This window comes from Passer domesticus, chromosome 10, assembly GCF_036417665.1.
Source record: "Passer domesticus isolate bPasDom1 chromosome 10, bPasDom1.hap1, whole genome shotgun sequence".
In the NCBI taxonomy this organism is placed as follows: domain Eukaryota; kingdom Metazoa; phylum Chordata; class Aves; order Passeriformes; family Passeridae; genus Passer; species Passer domesticus.
Genome location: NC_087483.1, coordinates 38023154 through 38048098, shown reverse-complemented (window position 1 = coordinate 38048098; position 24945 = coordinate 38023154). Strand labels below are relative to the sequence as shown.

The 24945-nt window shown below is 41.5% G+C and overlaps 1 protein-coding gene and 1 long non-coding RNA gene across 7 annotated transcripts in view; one reads left to right on the top strand and one right to left on the bottom strand.

Annotated features, from left to right (window-relative positions):
• Nucleotides 1-24945, bottom strand: part of LOC135309228 (uncharacterized) — a 217214-nt gene that overhangs the window by 170280 nt on the left and 21989 nt on the right. The gene's annotated exons all lie outside the window — the stretch shown is intronic.
• Nucleotides 13342-17317, top strand: LOC135309329 (basic helix-loop-helix transcription factor scleraxis-like). Its single transcript, XM_064435480.1, has 2 exons — nucleotides 13342-13794; nucleotides 13925-17317. The coding sequence occupies exons 1-2, from the start codon at nucleotides 13342-13344 to the stop codon at nucleotides 13973-13975; spliced, it is 504 nt and encodes a 167-aa protein (XP_064291550.1). The 3' UTR covers nucleotides 13976-17317.

Genomic DNA, 24945 nt, shown 5'->3' with positions numbered 1-24945 from the left:
TCCCGAAGGACATATACCTGAGCAAGTAAGATAAAAGACCTTTATAAACCATCTAATGCGGAGGTCAGAGTGATTTTTCGCTGCGCTGCCTCGAGGCTGCTGCCTCTGTGCTGGAGGTTGGCAGAAGCCAGGGGCGGCGCGGCGGCAGCTTGGGCAGGGAGAGCTGGCCTGGCCGCCCATGTAGCAGCGATATCTGCCACAAAAAAAATCCCTCAGAACAGCAGGGCACGGGTTTGGGGCAGATGGATGGCCTGCGGGCACAGGGGTGCCCGGTGAGTGACCCGTGCCCAGGCAGGGCTCCGCAGCACAGCCCGCAGCCCCTGAGGGAGCTCGCCTGGCTAGAAATGAGTATCGCTCTCATTTTTTTATATCAGTGTCTGTTATTTCAATGTATTAGAGCTGAGATATTCAAAGCTGCCTGAGGGTTTGGAGAATTAGATTCAAAATGTTCTAGGCAATTCTGAATATTCCTAAGAGAGTGATTTTACAATGCTATGAGTCTGATCCTTCAATCCCTCCTTGTGTAAGGAGCACTTACTTAGAGAAATAGTTTAAGTAGTATTGTCTTAGAGCCAAATTTTGACATTTAGCTGCTGGCCATGCCGGTAGCACATTTTTTTTCATGCTCTCCAATCTACAAGTAAACTCAGAGTGAACAAAATCTGCCATCTTGCCTTTGGGCAAGGTGCACTCCTGGACATGCACCAAGAGAAGAGAGCCCGTAATTCACAGATGATGTAATGATGAGAGACAAATTCAGCACATGGAAGTGGAAAATATGTTCCTTACACACTGTGTTGGAGGTGGGGAGGACTTTAATTATTTTGCAGAAAAATATGTCTTGATTTGCTTGCCTGCTATTGTGTTGTGTGAGCTTAAATCCAGCAAAGGCCGGGGATAGGAAGAACGGGCCCACACATTGTACCAGGATGGATCCACCCTTAGTGAAACAATGCAAGAGAAATGGAAAGCACTTAGAGAAATGGTGCTGCAAGGCCAAAACCACAGCCCTGCTGAAAATACAGAAACCATCTGAGAGCATTTTCAAGGCCCCAGGACAGGCAAAGGCTGCGTGGATAGAAGTCAGACTGATGACTGATGTCAGATCGATGGAGCAAAGGCAGAGCAAGCTTAGCTCCAGCTTTAAAGAGATGTCAGGAACAAACAGGGCCTATGGAAAGTGTACAGTTCAGGGAGGGGTGAGGTGAGCTAAGCTTTTTGCATGGATTTTTTAGGGGGAAAATACTTATGCAAGCAGCTTGCTTGTGTGCCTGTGTCTGGCAGTCCACTCAGTGGTTTTTAAATCTTTGAGCTAGTTTAACCAAACCCAGCAGAGACTCAAAGGCCCTGTATCACTAACAAAGTTTATCAGTACAAACACTTAGACATAATAAACTTCACACCCCAGTCAAGAAAAAACTGCAGCATGAATCAGAGCTCAGTCATAACCCAACTCCAAAACACAAAATCACAAGAATCCGGAATCCAGGACTTCTGCATTTTGTAGGACTGATGCTTACTCTAACACATTTCTTTCCATCACTACTTTTAGTGGCTGTTTTTCCTTCCCAAAGCATTTAAGTTATGACATCTCAGGTGGCAAAAAGGAGATGGGGTGGAATGCTGATTTGATTTAAAAACAGGATGAGCAGTGGGATTTCATTTGGAAAGGAGCACAGCGATAGACCCATTTTTTTGAGAGAAACAGCCAGGAGAAAATGAAAAACAGGTCATAGCTCACCCTGAAAACATTATGCCTGAGAAAAAGTCTGGCCCAAGTAAAGGGTGGAAGTAAATATTCTCCATTCATGTCTAAAATAGCACTTCCAGGCAATTTACTCTCTACCCACTGCATGAGAATGGGTATTCACACCCCACAAAGTAACCTTGACCAAGGTGTAAAAAATGCTGTGCGTAAGAAGCTGGCCTGAGTTTCTAAAATGCCCTGAGTGTCTGATTTGATCCAGGGAAGGGTTATGAACTGAGGGCAAGCTGAGGTTTTTCCACTTCACTCCCAGCTGGTAATTGCACTCATCATTCTTACTGTATGTAGGAGACCATGGCATACTGTGTGAGGAAATATTTTGTTATGCAGGATAGAGATGAAGAGCGTGGACAATACCAGCAAAAGCCTGGCAGGGACTTCAGCATCACAAAACTCAAACTAATAACTATGGAGAGCTCAGATCTGTGTTACCCTTTATTGAATTCACTAAAGCTTGGAGGGTCAGAGGTTTGGTTACCCATGTCTACTGCAGATTCAGTTCTCTAACACAGGCACTGGATTTCAGTATCTCTTTTCTTCTGTCCATATCTTTTAAAGTCTTCTCTTTAGTGTTTGATGTTTCTCAAAATACCCATAGATGAGCATCAGAGGATTTTTGTGCAATACACTTGGCAAACTCCAAAATGCTGAGTTAGAAAAATACACTGAAGCAATAAAAAGAAAGTCATAGAAAAAACCAGAATGGTTTGGGTTGGAAAAGTCTTTAAAGCTCATTCTGTTCCATTCCCTGCCACAGGCAGGGACACCTTCCACTAAACCAGATGGCTCCAAGCCCCATCCAGCCTGGTCTTGAATGATTCCAGGAGTGGGGCAGCCTCAGCTTCTCTGGGCACCCTGTACCAGGGCCTCCCCACCCTCACAGGGAAGGATTTTTTCCTAAGTAATTGCTTCCTATAAATCCCTTCAAAGTCTTTGATGAGAACCTGACATTTGTACATTTTCTTCAATAAACTTTGATGTTTCAAATGTACTATTCAAATTACTTTTACGAAACATATTTGGACCAGCAACTTGCCACCTATTATCAACTGATACATATGTAACAGCATGTCATTTTATTATAAACATTTCCAGGTCTTGCAGAAAGCAAAATATGAACTCTAGGAAGTATGGTTTCAGTCCTGTTGATCAAAAGCTACCCCAGTTAGTGGCATATAGCACCAGGACATCTGGTGACTTGCAAAAATCTTGGTCTGGTTTATGAACAAGAAAGTAATCCTGATTCATTACAGTCTGGGAAAGTGATTGGACACAGCCATGTCCCACAAGGGCAGAATTTAAATAAATATCCTACACCCAAATATTATACCCAGTTTCATTATATTTTAGCACTTGCAGCTTTTTATTTGTAACTGGGCATTTGCTCCCCTGTCAGCACCCAGCTCTTGTCTCATGAGCAGGTCCTGATTTTCAGCTGCACCTCACCCATGTGTGGTGGAGAGATCTGTGCTGTCATTTGTGCTCCTTTGAAACTGTGAATGTTGTCAACGCTGCATCTGACTGTTGTGGCAGTACCCAAAGGTCCAGTCTGGTCACCATTACACTAAGTATAGTCCTTGCCTCTGAGGAGCTGTTTCACAATGAATAATTTAGCTGACAAACTTAGTCTGCTTGAGAAATACCCATGAGCAGATTTCAATTTCTTCAGCCACAATCATTAGTCAAAATATGCTGGAATAAAGATGGGGTGAAAGAGGTTGAGGGAAAGAAAGATGAAGAAAAAAACAAAGGGGATCATACCTGTATTTCTGGATATCACAGCATGACTTCAGGCTGCTAATTTCTATTCCTCATGCTCAATGAGTGAAATTAATTTGGGCAGAAGAGGGAGAAAAAAGCCTCTCTATGCTATAAAACTAGCCTAGATTAGAACTAAAGCACTAATATAAAATTCACTGCCTTCCTTTCCAAGTACAAGATTGTCTTTTTTAATCATGTTTCTTCTGTGATACAGAGGCACCAGAGTGCCTATGAGGAGAGGGGGAATATCCCCCTTACTCCCCAGCCCAGGTGCAGAATTGTGCAGCAGAAATCCCCCATTCCATGCATCCAGGGGTATGATACAAATCACACTGGGCCAGCCAAGAGCTGGGAGCAGCTTGCACTGGACATGTGCTCCCTAGAGCCAAGAGCTCCTGCATTCTGCCTGAGGGCGGCCACACTCCTCTGCTGGGACAGAGTGCACCACCCCCAAGTGCTCTTCATGCAGGGAGCCCCAGCTGAGAGATTTATGGGGACTGGAAAAGGAAGAAATTATCCCTGACAGCAGATATTAGTCCTGGACTGGATCAGACTGCAGGAAGAAACAGAGTAGGACCAATCATGCAGGTAGGTATTACAGTACCTACCATGAGCTGCTGTACTTCCTGAGTTAACATAATGTTTTCCAAACACATGGGATGTGTCACACTGTGTCCAGGACTAACATATCTGAAGTAAAATTCCTGCTTCCTCCACAAAACACAAGCAGAACTAAAATAAGAGGCTAATTCTGGGCTCATTCCATGCCTGCCAGAGTGATTATAAGCAACTGCAACCAACCTACTGCAGAATTACACTGATATACTTACACAACAATATTGCACCAAACATAAAAATACTTAATATCTGATCTATCCTTTATTAGGTGACTTAACTGCTGCTGGTTTATGGCCTTGAGGTACATATCTTTTTTCCCAAGACTAATATCTGACTTGCAATCTCGACTTCTCTAAGAAAGGAAAAGAAACAAAATTGTATTTTACAGTCAACTAGTAATTATTCTTTTTTTTTCCCCCAAGTAAAATAAAGCATTTCTTTGATTAGAAATGAGCATGTAGCACTTATGATGTTGTATAAGTGACTGAGATCTGGATCCCTGACATAATAATTAGATGCCATTTTTAAGACTGAGCACTGAAATACAGTATCCACCTTCCCTTTAGTCCTTCAACACAGCACAGCAATTTTGAATTTTTTTTTAAAAACTCTCCCTACTCCCTTCCTTCTCTTCAGCAAGTTTGGCAGTCTGATTACTGCCACAGAAAGCAGCATGTGTGAGCTCTGTGCTGTATTAGCAGAAATTTTTGACAAGCTCTTTATTTTATTTTTCTGAACGTGGGAGAGGGACGTTTGTGACAGTCCTTATACATGGGAGGTTAATAGAGAACACCAGACTCAGTGATCAGTCAGAACTAAACACATTTGCCAGTTCATATCGGAAATTGGAGAGATGCTGTTTGGGGTACCTAATTGCTCAGGATTTTCTAGAAGGAAGATGATCAGCCCAAGTACCTCCCAGGCAGGCAGCAGCGAGCCCACTAAGGACACACAGCTCTGTGTGGAGCTGCTTCAAAGACAGCAGAGATAACTAGACAGATCTGCCTTGGAGGCAGGTTATCAACAAAGGGCTGTCTCCCAGACAAGTACCTGTTCTTGTCTGCCTGGAAAGTGAGTTATGAGCCTTTGTACAGCACCTTTCAGGCAAGCAACTTATTCAGGTCTGCCTGGAAGGCAGGTCAGCATGCAGATATGCACCTAACAGGCACAGAACTGTGCAAGTCTGCCTCTCCACACCTTCAAAGATCCCAAGACAAGTCAAGAATTTCATTTTAATGATCTCAGCAGAAAGCCATTATTTCCTGTATGAAATAATTTTCAATATAGTTGATGGATATCTCAAACTGAAGTTTCTTTAACCATACTTTCTTAATGCCAGACACCAGAGCAAAATTCATTTTTAAAATCTCCTGGTAGTATTCTTGATATAAAAGGAAGTGTTGTTTTATAAGATTTGGCAGTGGGTTACTACAGAGAGCAAAGTGTTCAAAAGAACCAGCAAGCACAGGTGGAAAAATGAGAACTGACAATAGACACACCAAAAAATTTTATGGACTCTACCCATACAAACACATCAATTAATTCAGTGGAGGTTTAGATAGAATTGACAAAAGCAATAAATGAATTTAAATATAATTCATTTTAAAAGGATTAAAATGTTTTAAAATCTCCATTCTGGAAGGGCTTTAGTAAAGCCATAAGTTTAATCACTTAACTAGAGAGATTTTTACAAAGATGCAGGGCTGGCTTTGCACATACAGACATGTGGTGCCCTCTGTTTGTGAATCCAGGCAGCTCTCCTTCAGGCACACTCAATTCAGGACCTCAAGTTTCCTTGTCTCCTCTATGATCTGCATTTTCACTGTCCCCAGGAAAGCTGAGACCACACCAAAACAAGTTCTGGGACAGTGTTTGAAGCACCTTGGCTGTGTGTGCTGGCCCAGAGTGAAGCAGGAGCCTTGGGCAGAGAGCGGCAAGGGACAGTCTGCAGTGAGCAAGGACAGCCTGTGACACGAGTCAGTATTTCCAGCAAGGAAAGGCTCTACATCTCTGGGAAAGATCCAGCAGCAGCACTGTGAGGGAAGAGCACTGGTTTGGACAGTGGGCAGTGGTCCATTCCAGCCAAAGGGACCCCACAAGACAGCTTGGAAACTCTGTTTAAACTAAAGAGAAGCACAGAAGAAGAATTCTACAAGACTCCAAACTGTGCTGCAAGGTCAAGAGCAAGTTGAGCAAATTTCAGGGAGACAGCAGGGCACGTGCAGAAAACATAAGGCAAACAGCTCCTGTTGAAATTAAAACAAAGAGTTTGGTTTAATTCACAGAACCAAAGCCACTTCATACCTGCACAATCTTTAAAGACTCAGGATGAGAGACCCTGCAGTTGTGTTTTGCAGGACCACCTGATCTGCCAACTGTCAGCAGGAATCTTAATGGACATTAATCATTCCCAAGGGATATCCCCACAGGCACCCCAAGAAAGGTCAAATAATCTTTGTAGTGGGTTTTCTGTGCCTGAGCTTGATCTTTGGTGTGCAGTCTCTAATACGTGTAAAAGACTTACCATACAACAGGGTCTGAATGAAGATTCTATAGGTATAAATCCACCAAAAAATTAATTCCTATATTACAGTACACATGACATTATTATGGTCTGCACAGATCCCTAATCTAACTAGCTTAGTCAGACTTATTTTCGATGATACTATATACTCTGATAGAGCTAGAAATTCATTCCAAAAAGCATAATACTGGCATTGTTCCATGTTTGTTTGGCATAACAGGATATTCTTCTAAGCTTTCAGACTGTAAAATCTTTGTTTGCTATAATTCACCTATTATTTATTAACCTGTATTAGTTCAGCTCCAAAGAACAACTGAATACATCTTCACCAACAGCTGTGGATTTAGGCTTCCAAAACACTCTTTTCAATTACAGTGTTTTAGAGTCAATTCTGTTTTAAATAGATAATTTCTTTGGGTTTATTTTTTCCAACTTGTGAAATTATCACATTAAAACTTTCAATTGGTGATTGATTAGAGGAACTTTTTAGAAAACTTTCCACAACCCTGTCTGAAGATAAAAGTATCTACACCCCCTGCCTCAAATGTGAGTGAAATGTCAGGGATGAGACAATTTTTTTTATAAACTGTAGGATCACATGCTCTGAAAAGTTGGCTGTCTTCTTTACAACACACATTTGACATTGAAACAGCTTTATGTTTTTATACACATACATATATTCCACTTCAACTTGTCTGGCAAAATTTGAGAACATGAAGGAATTTACCTTCATGCAGCCTCTAATATCAATAAAGTATTTCCAATGGCAGCTTAAAGCTTATTATTGTTCTGATGATGCCACCAGCTACACTGGTGCAGGGACAGATTAACTCAGCTGGTGGCAGTGGAGTCAATTCTGACCTGAACCTGAGTGACTGAAATTGAATCTGTCCTTTAACCTAATTTGAACTAAGAAATCATGATCAGAGATGTCTTTGCTAACAGAAATGCTCGTGTGGAATTGAAGCACTAAGGAGAACAAAGTGAAGCTTCTAAAGAATGTCAGATTTTGAGTATCTTCATAAGAGGAGACTAGAAGCTGAGAAGAGGGACAGAAACCATACAAACAACTCCAGCTGCAGTGATATTGCAGAAGCTGTGGTAATTATACAATCAATTATATTTCTTTCATGGGCTTTGGGATATCTTTGGATTAGTCAGCTCTAAGCACTTTAAAGCTATTGTTGGAAATACATTCTTTAAAGTACCTACAAAATCTTGTGTAGTATAGTGCTATTCATGAAAGCACACTGTAAAAGCAGAAGTATGGGGTGAAAAAAGCTTTTTTTTGGCAGATGTAACTATAATTGGGAGGGGAAGATGGAACAAATCAAATTGCAATAAGGATTTTGAAGTGTCTGCAATAGTTGTTCCACACAACTACTAGATGTAGATGATTCTACATCTCATGTTCCTGTTCATTGTTACAGTAGCTGAGTATTTTTAATAACAAAAATTCAGTTGCATTTCTACAGCAGCATTCCACCTTTATTAAAAAAATAAATAAATAAAAAAGGAAAAAACCAAGCAAACACAAGTTTGTGTGAAAATTGAATGCCTATTTCATACTATCCATTCTGCTTCTCAGTGACCTAGAAAGCTCCAGAAAAGCTGAATTTCCATCAGTGATCCACGCTGCTAAGCCTGGATCATCAGACATTGCAAAACAGACCTAGCAAGCCTTAGTCTCTGAAAAGGCAAAAAAATGAGATGTGGGAGTAAAACATTACACAGGCTGACCATCATGTGACAGATCTGGAAGTGGACATAGAGCACGAGCAGTTGGGGATTTGTCATGAGAAATTTGAAGAGCACCACACCTTGCTGGGGGTGCTCCCAGTCCCTTTTCCCTGTAAATCCAAGCTGAGCACACTTCTACAGTGCATGTTTGAGGCATGGGCTCATGTCTGAGGCAAACCACAGGAGAGTGGGAGAGCCTCTCCTGGCCAGCCAGCCAGCTACAGAGACCCAAGCTACCACAGCTTCATCTAAGGCCTGGTTTCTCACCAGCACAGGAATTTCCAAACGGATTAGCAAAGGATCTCAGCTCCCAAACCATGCTCAACAGCTGAATGTTCTAGACAACGCCTTCCCAAACACTAGCCAAGCTCTGTCAGGATGGATTTTAAAAGCAGTGAAATAAGGCAGCAGGCAAGGGAGGGCTCTGGCAGCTTTAATGAACAAAATAGACTCTGTAGAAACACTGCTTCCAAAACATTTTTTTTTTCCAAGGGCAGGAGTATTGTCCTTATATCACTTCAGCCTGACAGAGAAAAGAACATGCCTTGTCATCTTTCTGCTAAATGCAACCACAATCAAAAATTACTTCTGAGGCAGTTAATAACAACTTCAAGAGTATCAGCACAATGTGTAAAACACCACTTAGACTTGGCAAGTTTAAATGGTTTTGAAATAGCAGGTGAATAATATATTTGGATTTGCCTCTGTGGGCAGCCAGAGCAGAGAAAATTACTGTAAGACAAATTTTTTGTCAAAAACCTGAAGATAAACAACTCAGCTTCTTTTTGTCAAGAGTAACAGAGTGGGTGTATAAATAAAATGCAGTAGGCAGGATGTCCCTGGTGTTTAACAAGGCCTCTAGCACTCCACCACACAGAAAACTCATTAACACACCAGAGAATCGTGGCACAGATCAATTCAGATGAAGAACAGAGATTGTAAGTGAAGAGATTGCAAGTGAAGAGATAAGTGTCATGCTAAATCTGGCTGGCTGGAATATCAAGAAGGGACTTGTTAGGTCCCACATTAATCAACTACCAGCAGTGCAGGGCAGAGCTGCTCCTGCTCCTCCCCTGCCTGGGTACTTGCACTGCAGTAGCAGACTGAGAGTTCAAAATGTGTGCAGGATATTTATTACAGTCTGGAAGGTTCACCATCCCACCTTTATTTAAGGTGGGATTTTAACACATGAAGCCTTAAGTCCACCTTTTGATTAGCCTTTCCTCATTTACCATACTCTATGCAAATCCTCCTTCACCAAAAAATTCTCTTGCACCATCCCATATTTTGACTGCTCCTCAATCTTTTCTCCTTAAAATCACTCCCTTAAAGAACCTGCATGGAGTGAAATGCTATTTGAAAGATTCTTCAATCAACAGGTATTTTATGGCAGTCGCATTTATTAAAAATTGCAATAAAAATGACAACTCCATCACCCAGGTTTGTGAATGGCAGCAGTAGCTGCCACAGCCAGCCAAAGTCCAAGACAGACACATCATGGATAACATTTTGTCAAATATATTATTTTCAGCTCTATGGACATTTCCAACCATCAACATCCTGTATTTGTTTCTCTTTGTTAAAGCTGGACTCTCCCTTCTGTCAAATGTGACTGAAGTACAGCATGCACCTGCCTCATCAGGTAAGCACTGCAGAAGTATCCTTGTTAATAAAACAGTTAATAACAGTGGTTTGGAAACCTGTACAAGATCTGGGCTGCTTTTGCCCACACACAGTTATATCTTCTCATAAGTGTGAGCAATATTGCATGCAGAAATAAAAATGCATTTGTATGGGAAATGGCTTTGATGGAGAAGACAGAGTACAATCCTTCAAAAAACACAGCATGTGGCAAGAAGCACCATGGAGTGAGGCAGAAAAATATGAATAGTTGGGGAAAAAAACCCAAAAATTTTGTCCATAGGATACTGCCATATTTCTGCTCTTGAATAAACAGGTGTCTCAGTGAAGTCAGTGTGACCTGCAGGCACAGAATGAGGACACAAACATTCAAGTACTTCTTTTTAAAGGCATTTTTGTCCCTGAATGTCTTTTTTTTTTTTTAACAAGTGAACAATTTTGTGTTTTACTTCCTATTTAATGGAAATACATTTGAAAGGCTTCTTGGCTGTGACCAGAGACATTCAGTGCTGCTAATTTAGATTTGTTTCTTTTGTTATCCTCTAAATAACTTGCTCTTTTCATAGGTATAGCTTTTCCAAATTGCCTTCTTCTGAATTCTTCTTTCTTTTTTCTTATTTCCTATTAACACTGTTCTTCAAAAAATAAAGGCAAATTAAAGAAATGGCAGCCACTAGACTGCAACTAATCAGTGAGATACTTCATATTTCCAGTCTTTTGAATACTGTTGAATGCTTCCTTACAATGGATATCAGATAACTTTCTCCACATAGCATGAAGGCAAATTTCAGGCAAAACCTTATCACTGCACATGAAATATTGCCCACTCTTCTGCTTTGCATTCATGCAGCCCCGTTCTTGCTCGCTATTAGCAATTCAGCAAATTGTAAAATAACAGCAATGCTGCACCTTCCTTGAGGAATATGCTCCCCCAGCACTTGCATAAATATTATCCCAATCAATAATCTAGTAATTAAAGTCACCAGCATTTTGGCCATTTTAAAAGACTCCTTATCTAACCAAAAAAAACCCCAAACATTTCTTGCATTACTATTTCCAACTGCCTTCGAAACAGAACAAGAATCATTCAGCCACCCCTTTGTCCCTAACCCCCAAATTAGCTATTGCTGTAAAGTCACTGAAAATCCTTCTGGTTTTCTCTGCAGACACAGCATCATTTTCTTCCTGAGTATCTCTTATTCCTTTTCTCATTCTTGGTTTATCAATAAGCCATAAATTCTGACTTTGAGAATACAAGTTTTAGTTTTGTCTCAGGGTTCTTTTTGTTGAAGGGGGTTGATTTTGTTTTGGTTTGCCTTCAGTAATTAAAAAAAAATAAAAAAAAAACAAAGAAACTGAGATGCTAAGGACAGGAAAACACTGGTAAGCAAATGAGTGAGTCTGACAAAGAATCAATTATCTCCACTGCTCACTACCAGAACATATCAAGGGTGAAATCCTGCCTCCATTAAAGTCAATTGGAGATTTGTCGTTGGCTTTGTCTGGTCAGGAATTTTATTCTAGAAATATTGGAGGTGACAAAAAAAGCCTGCATGGAGGACAGAGCAGGCTTACCTGGAGACTTCAAAAAAGCAGCACGTCTAAGGACTGCAATTCAACTCCAGAACTTTATAGATAATTTACTTTTTTGAAAGGTTAAGCAGACAGAATATCCTACTGTGAGAGTAGGATATGGTTATACTCACAAACCTCAGGAAAACTGCATGACTTTGAACACAGCTTTCCCCAGCATCTGATGACAAAAGGTCACATCCTGCTCTCACCCCAAAGGATTCTTTTGGATCAGTAGCATGGCACACACCTGTCCATCCGGCCTTGCATTTCATCAGCCTTTGCTATCAAACACCTCAACCTCAAGCTAATTTTATTGCAGCAATATTTTGCTATGGAAATCACAAAAAATCTCTAAAACACCACCCAGTGGGAAATTGAAAGACTTTTTCTCTCTTTGTCCCAAGTAACATAAAGGAAAATCACATTAAATAAGTCTTGTTCATTAATAGGCCAAGGTAGGATACTGCTGCAACTGGCTGACAGAGGTGTTGGTCCATTTTTTCCTTCAAGTTCTACCCAAACATTAAGTGCAACCAACATAAACCAGCACTTTGCCATCCCAGCAGAGGAATGCACTGCAGAGATGCAGCCCGCCTGTTTGTACCAGCTTTTGTATTTTGAGAGGGCACAAGTCCCAGCCAAACATGTCTAAGCAGCTGCCTACCCTTAGTGTGTGTGCCCATGATTAGACAGATATGACTCTGCTAATCCAGCCCTGATTCGGGAAGAAGGATTCATATTTAGGTCACCACAAATAAGCTTCTGGGACCACAGAAAAAAAGAGTCATTTGAGGCTGCCTAATCAGGTAGGGATGATTCATTTGAGTAAACCTGTGCCATGACCTTTCATGAGTCTCTGAGCTCAGACAGGATGTCAAATTTTTATGAAGAAAAGAGGTGCGATCAATTAGTGCTCATGATGACCTTTTAATAAGTAAATGATTGAGGCAGACACTCACTCTGAACAGAATGAGAAATTGGATTTGTATGTGTCTAGGGTTGCCTGGGGAAGGTGGTAAAATCCACCTCCATGCGTGATCTATCACTCCAGCCAAAAGATACCTTCAAAGGAAGCTGTAGCCAGGTGAGGGTCAGCTTCTTCTCCAAGGCAACTAGAGAAAAGACAGGAGGACAGAGCCTCCAGGTTCAGGCTGGACATCAGGAAGAATTTAATCCCATGAAGAGCTGTCAAACATTGGAAGAGGCTGCCCAGGGGGGTGGTGGAACAGCTGGAGGTGTTCAAGAAACAGCTGGACGTGACATTCAGTGTTGTGGTTTAGTTGACAAGGTCATCACCGTGTCAGTCGGTCAAAGGTTGGACTCAATGACCTCTGAGGTCTTTTCCAGCCTGAACGATCCCGTGGCACACACACCCACACACACGCTGCAACAGACATGGAATACGGGGGCGCAGAATGGGTCAAACCCGCAGTGCACGCCCCACGGGGATCCCAGGATCGGTCACACCGCTGGATGCGGGAGCGCTGCTCCCGCGGGAGCCGCCGACGGGGCCCCCCCGGCAGCGGGAGGAGGAGGAGGAGGAGCGGGGGGTTTCCGCGGAGCCGCTGCCGAGCCCGGCACCGCGACAGGTGCGGCGGCGGCGGCCCCCGGCCGAGAGCAGCCGCCAAGCGCGGCCGGCGGCACACGGGGCGAGCAGGGGCGATGCGGCACCTGCCGCGCATAAAAGTGATGGAGCGGCGGGGCGGCGGCGGGCGCCATGCGGGGCGGCGGGGGCGCGGGGCAGGCGCGGCGGCGGCGGGCGCGGGGCGGCGGCGGGCGGCGGGCGGCGGCCAACGCGCGGGAGCGGGACCGCACGCACAGCGTCAACACGGCCTTCGGCGCCCTCCGCCGGCTCATCCCCACCCGCCCGGCCGACCGCCGCCTCTCCAAGGTGGAGACGCTGCGCTTGGCGTCCAGCTACATCTCGCACCTGGCCAACGTGCTGCTGCTGCAGCAGCGCCGGCAGGACGAGGCGGTGGGTGCTGAGCAGCCCTGCCCGCAGCCCTGCCCGCAGCCCGCTCAGCCCTGCCCGCAGCCCTGCCCGCAGCCCGCTCAGCCGTGCCCGCAGCCCGCTCAGCCCGCTCAGCCGTGCCCGCAGCCCTGCTCGCCGCCAGGTGCCTCCGCGCCTCGCTCCATCTGCACCTTCTGCCTCAGCGACCAGCGGCAGCGGGTAAGGGCCGGCTTCCGAGCGCCTCTGTTGGGGAGGTCAACGGTATCCCCCGCAGGTTTGGGATTGACCCGGCCAAGGGTTCAGTGCTGTCCTTGGTGCCTCCTAACCTGTGTTTTTATCCATTGAACAGCATCGAGAAAGAGAGAAACCATCACCTGCTGCAGGCGTAACCGGACTCTGAACAGGCTGAGGTCTCGCACCACTCCTGCTCTGACTGTGCCACTGCTCTGGGTAACATCGCCTCACTCGTGCTGCATGTTTACATTTAGATAGCACAGTCCTAAAACAGTTACTTTTTAAGGCTATGCACTTTGTTTCATATTGTGAGAGTTTTTTTCAGGGCGTTTTACAAATTAAATTCACTGCCTCTGTTGGGACAGTTGCACCTGGCGCTGCAGCTATTTTAGCGCGAGAAATGTTAAACCTCAGCGGCCAAGCCCTGATCCTGATGCCTCCTAAACCTGTGTCGCATGATGAAACTTGAACTTCCAAACACACAGTGTCCCCTGTCAGGGGAAGCTGTCATGAACACGCCATGCCCTACGCCTCCAGCCCAGCCCGGGCTGCACGCAGCGCTGCCGCCCACCCCTCCAGCTGCACGCCAGGCCTTGGGGACAGGGGCTGATGCCGACAGCTGACATGCTTGAGAGGTCTCAACGATGCTGGGAGATTATTTTGAGGTGTTCACAGAAAGTCGGAAAACTTCCAGTGAAAGCAGCACCGTTGGCTGTGCACAGGCACAGAGGCACGGGACATGGGCAGCACAGCAGAGGAAAGGGGAGAAGTGCAGTGTAAGCGATGCTCTTTTCTTATTAACAGTGTGAGTCCTGCCAGTCTTTAAATAACACGGGATATTCCTAAATCTGTCTGGCAAGGAGGGTTTCCCAAGGGCTTTTACCGATCGCCCAGCTCGTTCCATAATTGTGCCCTGTACATCACTGAGGTTGTTTATCTCCCCTCAGCTTACTAACTTGTATTTTTTTTTTCTTTCAGAAGTAACTCTAAAAGGCAAATAAGCATATTCTGTTTTCAGATTTGGACATTAGTGAACCAGCAGGCTAAAATCTTAAACCCCAGTAATGCTGGATTCTAAGAAACACAGAGGTTAATTTTTCAATGTTTTTAATAGCTATTTATAATATAATTAATTGGGCTTTTATTAATCTTAATTTTTTACTTTGGGAGGCACTCTGTACTCTTTGAGAGCTTGGTAACCGTGCCGCTCCAAGAAGTGCTGCAAGGAGAACTTGTCTCCTTTTTCCCTCCCTGATGCCATCTGTGCTCCTGGCCAGCCTTGCTGCTCTGGCCAAACATGAGGGCTGAAGAAGCAGCACAGTGTTGCTCACTTTCTTTTCTGTACAGAGTTTTCTCTTCTTGCCCTACATAAATGCAAAGCAAATCCTGGCAGACGTTATGAAGAACTTGGCAAGAGCAAAGTCATGGTGGACTCCTATACAACTTCACCTTTTTAGCTTCCCTTCTCCCCTGCCCAACACACAGTGGCCACTTTTTCTGTAGCACAATGAGGAAAAATCTGCTGTACCTACAAAAATGCAATAAGCTCTTCCTTTGAATTCCAACAAAGAAAAATACCAAGCAAAGCCCTAGAGATTCCACATCACATCAGTCTCTTCAGTTATTAAAAGCCACAGGCTGTGTTTTCCTGGATTGAGAGGAGATTTTTGCTTTTAGAAGGTTTCTATCATTAATCTTTTTTTAATGAGGAACTTTCAATTGCTGCCAGATCATGGTCTTTGTTTGTTTTGGCAATGATTTGTGAAGCTGGAACTCTTTACAGTTTTGCATAAAGTGTTTTTTTTTTTTTTTTTTTAATTTTTGTGTTGTGTTGGCCTCTATGTGTGGGTATAGAGTTCTACAAACATATCTTCCTGGACTTTTTTAATCAACTTGAAAAAAATTGTCCTTTAAAAAGTTATTTACTCTACAATTAAAGCTGATCTTATAGTTAGGCCCTACATTCTTATGAACCCATTAAACCAAAGTATCTGACCTCTTTATAGACATAAAACTTATGTTAACACTATTAACACTAATTTATTCATTTAGCTGTATCATTTCATATTATACCCTAAAATGACAAAACATAATTCAGTTTCAAACAGTTTTAGGAAAATTTTTCATTGAGTATGCTCTGAATTTTGGAATTTGTAAGAAAGACAATAAAATTATTTATTTCAGGTTTTCAAAATGCTGTGATTTTATTGCAGTTTTAAGAGTTTTTAGTGTAGCTCTTGGCAAATGGAGTATATGTGGATTTAATGAGATATCCTTATACTCAGTTGTTAAAGGAAATGAGTACAAAATGTGAAGTCCACTTCTGTACCAAAGAGCTGAAATCTCATAAATTGAAACTCTCATGAATAATTTCTACAATCCTACAGGAATTTGGTGTTCTCCCTTTAAAAGGGCTTTTTTCTCCCCAGTTTTGTAAAGGGTTTATACAAAATGCTTTCCAATGACAAAAGCAGAAGCAGCCCCTAACAACTTGGCCTTCTCTCCTGTTTAATGTGGCTCAGTGTAACATTAAATTCTTCTCTCTTTACTCAGGATAAACTGTTGAATTCAACTGGGCTTGAAGATTTTCTCAGGGTTTCAATTACTAAATAATACAGGAGTTTCAGCAACACTGATTGATCGTGGCAGAAATTAGACCCCAGAGCACTGTGGCCCAAATATTTATGGTATAGACAGATAATGTCTATCCAAAGCAATTATAACCGTGATTTCTCTGAGGAACTTTTATGTATTTGTAAGTGTGTGTATTTAAATGAGGAAAATTGGGGACAAATCCTTCACTTTGCCGAAATTTATTTGTAATGTAAAACTTCTCTAACCCCAGGAGAAAAAGAAAAAAAAAAAAAAAAAAACCTTCAAGATCGAGCTGTTACTCTGTAATGGGTTTTCTATAAATCAAGGGAAAAGAATTTAATTTCTGGAGACACAGATGCATTGAGGACTCACAATGAACATATAAAGAGCTCATCATCATTCAATATTTTACCGACTTTTTACTGTGTGAGATTGTGTGTCTTATCAGTCCTACTTTTTTAATCATGGAGCAGCTTTATTCATGGCATGCACAAATATACAAGTCAAAATCTTGAGGGTGTCTGAGAGCAAGTACCTTACTTGGTGGTGAGGCATTGGAATAATGTGAGTTTTTCCAGAGGTGCCAAACCACCTCTAGTTCTGCAGATATTGGGGGTTTGACTTATTTGTGAGTGCATTCTGTTCTGTGTGTATGAACAGAGTCATGCCTGATGCCAATCCCAGCTTTGTTTTCCTGTAAACACTTGGCTATTCAATTTACATGATGCATGAATAAAGCAGAAACAGTGAGATACACACCATTTGGTCTCAGATCCTATTAAATTATTGTTAAAATAATCCAAGCATGGTACTTTGTATAAATCATTTTACTTAGCCTGCTACATCACTGTATAAAAACAGCACCAAGCAAAGTGAATAAATCATGTTGTTTGATTTTACTGGTTAAGTTTAAAGAAGCATTTGAACATAGTTTTTGGTTATTTATGAATTAATCATAATGTAAGTCAAAGTAGTTTCATATGTTAGCTTCTATTTTCACTTCTGTTCTACAAAACAGAAGTTCTCTTTCATGGAAAATCTGCTTCTTTACAAAAATCTGTATTTGTTTGCAAAATGTGATTATATTTGCTAAAATAAACAGTATTTTTGCTACTAATTTAAACAACAAACTGCAAACATTAAGATGAAAGTTCTCTTCTATAGCCATCTCAAGATTCAATGTTTTTCTTTACCTTTTTCAAATCTATCTCTCCAAGATTTCAGCAGCATACTGATGTGTATGAATGCACCATGTGTGTGCATTGGCAGCAGAGAAGGGAAGTGGGTGGAAAGCTTGGGAAAATGAAAAGTGAGCTCCTTTGCTCAGGGCCTGGGCATTATCCTAAGTGCCAAACACAGGAGGGAAGGAAAGGATGGGGCAAAAAGGAGGGAGAAGAAAGGAAGAGGATGATTCATCAGTGGAAGTTCATCAGGGCAGACAAAAGAGCCCAGAGTGGAAGCAGTCCCTGGCACGTTTCTGTTCTTTGGCCTGCTGCACTGTGAGACTGCTGACACTTCATTGAGAGAATATCACCAAAATTTATATCAAACCTAAACTGACTGCCTAAATAACACCTTTGAAAAAAGAGAATGATGTCTTGATTAATAGTAAGAGCTACTGGATAATACAAGGTGAGGAGAATGAATTTATATGAAATTAGCTAAAATAGCATGCTACAAAGGCAAGAGATCTGGGAGATCTTTTACACCAGGAATCCTTTGAAGGTTGAAGAAAAATGGTTGCAATGAATCAATATGAGGATTGTGGGGGAGGAAAAGAAAATTATTACTGGGATAAAAAATACTGTAGAGTTTCATAAAAGCTTAGGTGGAAAAGTGACATTTCTTAATAGTGAGAAGAACTAAACTGGCTGCTGTGGATGTATTTCCTTAAAACCCTTCTCAAAATTTGAATATACATTCATATCCAGGCAGCCCAGATTCTTATTTCAAGTGAAATCTTTTAGCTGTTACAACATAGTACAAAGTTTTTGGAACCTTGAAGATTCATCCCGCTTTTGACATTGTACAGCAAGGAGTTTGACTTCCTCAGAGAGGAAGGAGAAAGAGAAGGCATGGATGAATAAAGAAGAGTAACCAGTAGCCCACCATGGAGGATATTCCCTGTGGTGCCAAGAAATCTCCCTCTTTGCAAGGATTTGATATCTACATACAAGTAAGCTATGGTGCACCCTGTTTTGGTGATAGATAAAATGTAACAAATACTTAAGACAAAAGTTGCTTTAAAAAGGCTCTATCTACTCTCTTTCATTTACAGCATTCACATCACAGAAGCGTTGTGAGGTTTTAATTAAACATTTGGAAATTGCTATGTGTTCTTCCAAAGGAGAAGCCAACACAAATAAGACAATTACACTGAAATGGGTGATGGAACAAGGAAGTGATAAAAGTAATTCCACTTGTTATGGCATCTCTCTCTAACATCTTATTGTGTTTCCTTCACATTATTAAAATAAGCCCTACTTTCCAAGCATATGTATGCAGATCATTTTTAAATGCAAAGATTGTAGAAACAGGTAATTCTTTCAATAAGACAGTGGAGCTTGGTGGGAAGGGTAGGCATCTGTCAGGCCCAGATAAGATCAGACAGCTGTGCTCTACCCTGAAAGGGTTCCATGAAGCTCACTTTTTCTAGGGAAATAACATCTTTGGTATGAAAAGCAGCAGAATGAAGAGAAGTCTCCAAACAGATAAGCAGAGAAAACACAAACTCTCAGAGCTCATTTTAATCTAAAATACCAACTCTGCATCAGGTGAAAAGATGCAGGATGAGAGGAGGATAACACCTTTCCCAAAGAGTAAAAAATAAAGAGCAGGAGGATCATTTCACTCTATAGTCTCAAATTAATCCTTCATGTTAGAAACAAAAGTGAATTTAGCAACAATAATCACTGCAGAGAGCCACTGGGACAGTGAAAGGTTGGAACACAGGATACCCAGGACAGGCTGCAGGAAGAGGGGTGGTTAAAAGGGATACAAGAAAACCAAGAAGGTGGAAATTCTGCAGCAGTCTCACAACAGCGACAGGGGATGGTACAGCCAAGCTTCCCCAAGGGACACACAATGAAAGCACAAGCAGAAAAAAATCACAAGTTGCAATAATTGAATCTTTATTTCTTTTACTTAAGGAAGAAAGCTTCTCACCACAAGCAGGGTTAAGCACTGGAACAGGTCATCCAGGGAGGCTGTGGAAGCCTCTTCTTTAGAGAGCCTCAGAACCTGACAGAGCGAGGACCCAGTTGGGTCTAACTTTGAAGTCAGCCTTGCTTTGAAAATGGAAGATGTATGGAATAACTCAAAAAGTCCTTTTCAATCTAATTTTTCCTGTGATTTTATGAAATGAAAGCATAAGGCTCTCTGGAAAGAAAGTTTGTAGAATAGAATAAAAAGAAAAGTGCAAGGACTTCACAGAAAAAAAACATACTTTTGGTCAGTGCCAGGATCTATTATGCCAGACAAGATGAGGGGCATCCAGGTATGCATCAAGAGGGGAGCAAAAAAGATTCCTAGAGGAAGTAGGAAATCAACAGGCCTATAAAGGGAATTTCCAAAAATATAAACAGTCGGAGGCAGGGGTCTCTTTCTATCAGAAGGACCTCTCAGGTCTGAATTAGTCGAGTTTTTAATTATTTGTTTGGATTATGCTTAAATTTGCAGGTGACAACTTTGAAGGGCTGATTAGAATCAGGGGTTAACTCATAGAAAAATAAAACAAGAAATGTTCTTAAAAAGATGCATTTTAATGTAGAAATGTTGGTAGTGCCACACCTGGCAGGAATAATGCACCACACAAACATATGATAGCAAATGACAAGCAGAAAATTATTTTTGAGGTGTTTCATATCACAGACATGAAAAACAAACCCCATATCGGTTACAAACTTCACCAAGACCCTTTTTGGTAATATTTTCTATGATTATTAGAAATTCCCTGAATTTTGTCTGAAACATCTGGCTGGGTGGAAAATCAGTTAAAAGTTGTAACTTAGAAGAATATTACAAGTAGAGAAGTACATAGTATTAACTACTGTGTCTGTGCAAATGAAATGATGGAGAGGGACCTGAGATGATTGTGAATGCCAGACTAGGTAACAGTGAGAGATGATATCTGTATCTTATTAACAAATAAATGTCTCCCAAAGACACCAGCAGCAGTATAAAAAGAAGTTATGAGACACAGAAGTTTTCAAGGGTAACGTTTAAAGAACCTGTGGTGCTGGCGGTGATTGGAGCCTGAGAATATGCTAAATACATGCATATACAACAATTAGACTATCAGAAATGCACAATAGAAGTTTTATCATCGAGGTAAGAGGCATAACAAAGTGATTCAAGATATATCCATGGGAAGCAGGCTCCAGGCTGCAGGGAGCAAGGTCCTACTGTGTGTTGTTTTGTTACCACTGCAACCGATTATTTTTATTTGCCACACTGCTCAAAGAAAACCTGAGTGGAAAAGAGAGGCTTTAATAACAGGTGCTGTGAAAGATAACAGCATAAGTGAGAGTTTCTGGCTGATGTAAGAGGCAGTTTCTGGAACGCTCAGTATCTGCAGCAGTGTGAAACACCAACCCTGGAGCAGCCAAGCATAGGTCAGGCCCTCTGGAGCTCGGGCAGTGGCCAACAAGGCAGACCCAAAGAGGAACGGCCAACAGCAGCAACCCACAGCATTCCTGCCCTGCACAGAAGAGAGCTGAAACCAGTCAGAGGCAGGAGGAAAAGCAAAGACCACTTTTCTGCTAGATAAAACATGGCCGAGTTTATTTTAGCCTCTGCAGTGAGATGGAGCAGAAACAAAATGTACATTATGGGGAGCCTGTGCATTCCAGCAAATGCCGCAGCATTGCCGTGTCCTCCATCCCACCAGACAATCCTTTGGCACACAGCAGTTGTAACCAACGTGTTGCACGTGAGCAGATCCTCTTCTCTGCAGGAATTGTTTCTCTCTGCCCTCTTGGTGTGTTTGCCTCTCCTCAAGTAGCCCAGCTTTCCCCAGGATGGGAAATACACAGGAAAAATTACTTGAAATATCACTACTGGTAGGAAAACACCGCTGCTCTTGAAATGTTTTAATTAAGATGGCTAAACTGCGTAATTAAAACTATTTTAAAGGTCTATTCTCATTTCCATTATGGACTTTAGAGATCTTATGGCCTCAAAGAGTACAAAGGGGTCCAAAGGTCTCCATAATGTAAATAAGACTCAGTGAATTTATTTTCACTGGCATTATTTATAGCTAGTGATCTTCTCATGTTGGCTTAATTATCATCTGATTCTAAAAGGCTAATAATTTCTCTCCATTACCCTCCAGATTTGCTTCTCTTTCACAAGTAGTTTAACAGATGCCAAAAATTTAAAAAAAAAAAATTAAAAGAAAGATTAAGAGTCAAAGCAATACAGAAAATCAAAGCTGTTAAAAGAAAAGGCTGGGCAATTGCTGAACCAGTGATTCAGAATTTGTTGCTCACCACCTCCATCTGCTGAAAGTTTCTGGCTGTACCAGCAGAAACAGATCGTATCTTGTAAGTACCACTGCTCCTGGACTGAGAAAACAGCTCCAAATATATCAGTAGCAGTTTTAAAGAAAGGATTAGACAGTTGGTTCTGGTGGGCAAGCCTCTGGTTCCTTTTGCCAGCTCCGCTAGTCCCTTACTCTGCCACAGGAAAAGACAAAACCTTCTAAAACTGTACAGTCAGGAATGCTGGAACTTACCTCTCAGTATCCAAACTCATCTGATTTTCAACAGGATTTGAGTCCTTGAAAATGAAACTAAGGCCTTATGGGGGAAAATTTGCTAGGATTCAGATGCTGAATAAAAATCGCAATGAATAGAAAGATCAACATGTACACACACAAACCCCATTCTGTGCATGTGCTTCCAGATCAACCATTACCTGAACCCCACAAGAACTGACCAGTGTGGAAAGGAGCAGGAACAGAGGGACCATCTTTGTGTATTCCAAATTGAGAAAATGATCAAAATCGTGCAGAATACTTTGAAGGGGTGGACATCAGCTGAGAAATGATGAACAGAGTGTTTGCTAACCACTTACTTCCACAAAGACACAGAGTATGTGTGAAGCATCCATGCTCCATCCCTGATGAACAAGACCAGGCATGCACAGTGAGGAGAAGCTGGGAAAGATGCTTTGCTCTGTGTCTTTGTTCCTTTTTCCACTCCCAAGACATAGAATTGAAATGCACATTTCAGTAACTTAGCTGAAAACAGCACATTCTGCAATTTCCACTGAGCAGGTCCCCATTGCTCAACTGCTGTTCCACAACCAAATGTCAGCAGAGCAGCTGAGCCACACACAGGCATGGGAGGGAAAGGGAGAGCTCAGGAGTCTGGGAAGAAAAGGGAAATGGCAGTGCTGATCAAGGAAAATAACAAAAAGCCCTTCTGTTTGGCTACTTGATGGCATATGGTACGTGGTTTGAGCTTCTTTTTGAATCCCTGTCAAGTAAATACCAAGCAGAACTGAAATATTACACCAGATAATGTCCCAGTCCCAATCTTTTTTTCAGGATTGGTACTCCATTATGCTCCCACTTTAGGAGGAAATGAAACCTACAGCCCACTTTGCCTCAATATGTAAGGATAGGTTTCTAATAACTCTGTGTCACCTTGGAAAATTAAAATAGTACCTCTTGTTCTGATTGTATATGAAAGTATAGCTAAAACAAATTTCATGGCACTGATTAAGTGCCGTGTTCACTAAACTTTCCAATCCCGTTATGGATCTTTCTATATTGGTGTTAGAGGAGGCTGCACGGTGAGTAAGAAAAATCAGATTTCAGGTGCTCACAAGCATGACAAATAGGCACTGAAGTGGCCTTGAGCACTGTGGTGTAGTAACAGAGAGGAAATTGAAGCATTCAATATTCTGAGGTGCCTGAGCCCTCTGCAGATGGCTCTTGGATAGTTGTTGGTAATCTAGCAAAAAGAAATCATCTGGTTTTGTGAGGGCTTGTTGTTTGTTTTGCTTTGACACTGCCAAAATAAATAATTTTAATGCAGGCAGCATAATATGAGTAACAATGCTACACACACTAACTCATACCTTAGGTGCTCTTCTCTAAATGAATCAATGCAAGATTTAGCAAATTCTTCATACAGTAACAAATCTCCAGTTCCAGGAGGCTACTGTACATTTCTGTGTTAATTAGGAGCTTTGTGGAATTTAATTCAAGGTTGCTGACAGAAAGGCTTGTGATGAGGAGTATTTTAAACCCATGACTGACAGTAACAGCAGTGCTGCAGTCTATTGCCTTAGTTGGACTATGTGTTCTGCCCATCTTCATACCCCACCATTTCATTAAATACATTGATGTTTAATAACTCAAGGAAAAAAAAAACATTTCTGTATGTTAATCTTTGTATCATTCTGCACTTTATAATTGGATTTAATAATGAAAATGCATAAATTTAATTATATGCTTTTATTTTGGGGCCTCTTTCTATCTGGCAAGTAGACCTGTGGAAAGAGATGAATTCACAGTTGAATAGATGATCTGAAAATATTTATATATTATATAATCCATTTAGACATTCACTTTCAGTGAATGAAGATAATAGCAGGTATCTAATAATTACGTGTCATTAGTACATGCCCAAAGATACATTTTAATCTGTTATACTGCACTGAAATAATCATGGTTTAATATTTTTAAATTAGGAGCTTCACTGTTTTAGATTTTCATATATATGGAGGTACTGCAATTCTGAAATAAATTTTACTATTAAAAAAGTCACAAAATAATAGAAGAGTGATATTTCCTCTTTAAGTTTTCAGGCATAGCAATTGTGAGTCTTAGCAAAAAAATCTGATTTGTTAACACAAACCTCTCTGATCTTCCAACAAAAATAATTCTGTATCTCCACATAAAATTAACTCAGATTAGCGTGTAGGTTTAATCAAACATGTAGAACACAGATCAGAGCAACAAATTGGCTATTACTCAGTAATAGGCACAGGTGTGACCCTGCAAAGGTCAAGAGCCAGGCACTTTGCTCAAGTATGGAAAGTTAAAAATAGCCTGTGCAAGTGTAGTTTATATAAATTGGTGATGTACAGTAGCCTTTGAAGGCCAGTAAGAGTGAAAAAGTGTATTTAATTACCTAAAATTTAATTGACCTGTACAGGAGAAAAATATGAAATATGAACAATCCAGCAGCTTTATGAAAGAAATGAAGTGGTACTTTATAAGACCATTAGAATTCCTATTGATTTTGTGAATAATCGTGTCCTTGATTATTTTATCTCTCTTTCCACACATTCAGCCATCCCCTGCAAATGAAATTTAATTATTGTTTAGACAGAATCTGAACACATCCTCAAGCAAAATAGTACAACCAGCAATGGCACAACAATTTGACAGCTCCCTGCAGCAGTACACAGAACCCATCCAGAGCTGGATTGTGTCCCAGCATGCTGCAAAACTACTCCTTGCTGCCTCTCCTTGTGTTATCAGACAAAGCCGAGCCAGCCAAAGGATGAAATGGGGTAGCTGTAGGT

What these genes read in the sequence shown, in the direction of transcription:
- LOC135309329 (XM_064435480.1), top strand. Translation starts at nt 13,342, where the DNA reads ATGCGGGGCGGCGGGGGCGCGGGGCAGGCGCGGCGGCGGCGGGCGCGG. An exon ending in TCAGCGACCAGCGGCAGCGG is followed by an intron (nt 13,795 to 13,924) that starts GTAAGGGCCGGC and finishes TCCATTGAACAG; the next exon opens with CATCGAGAAAGAGAGAAACC.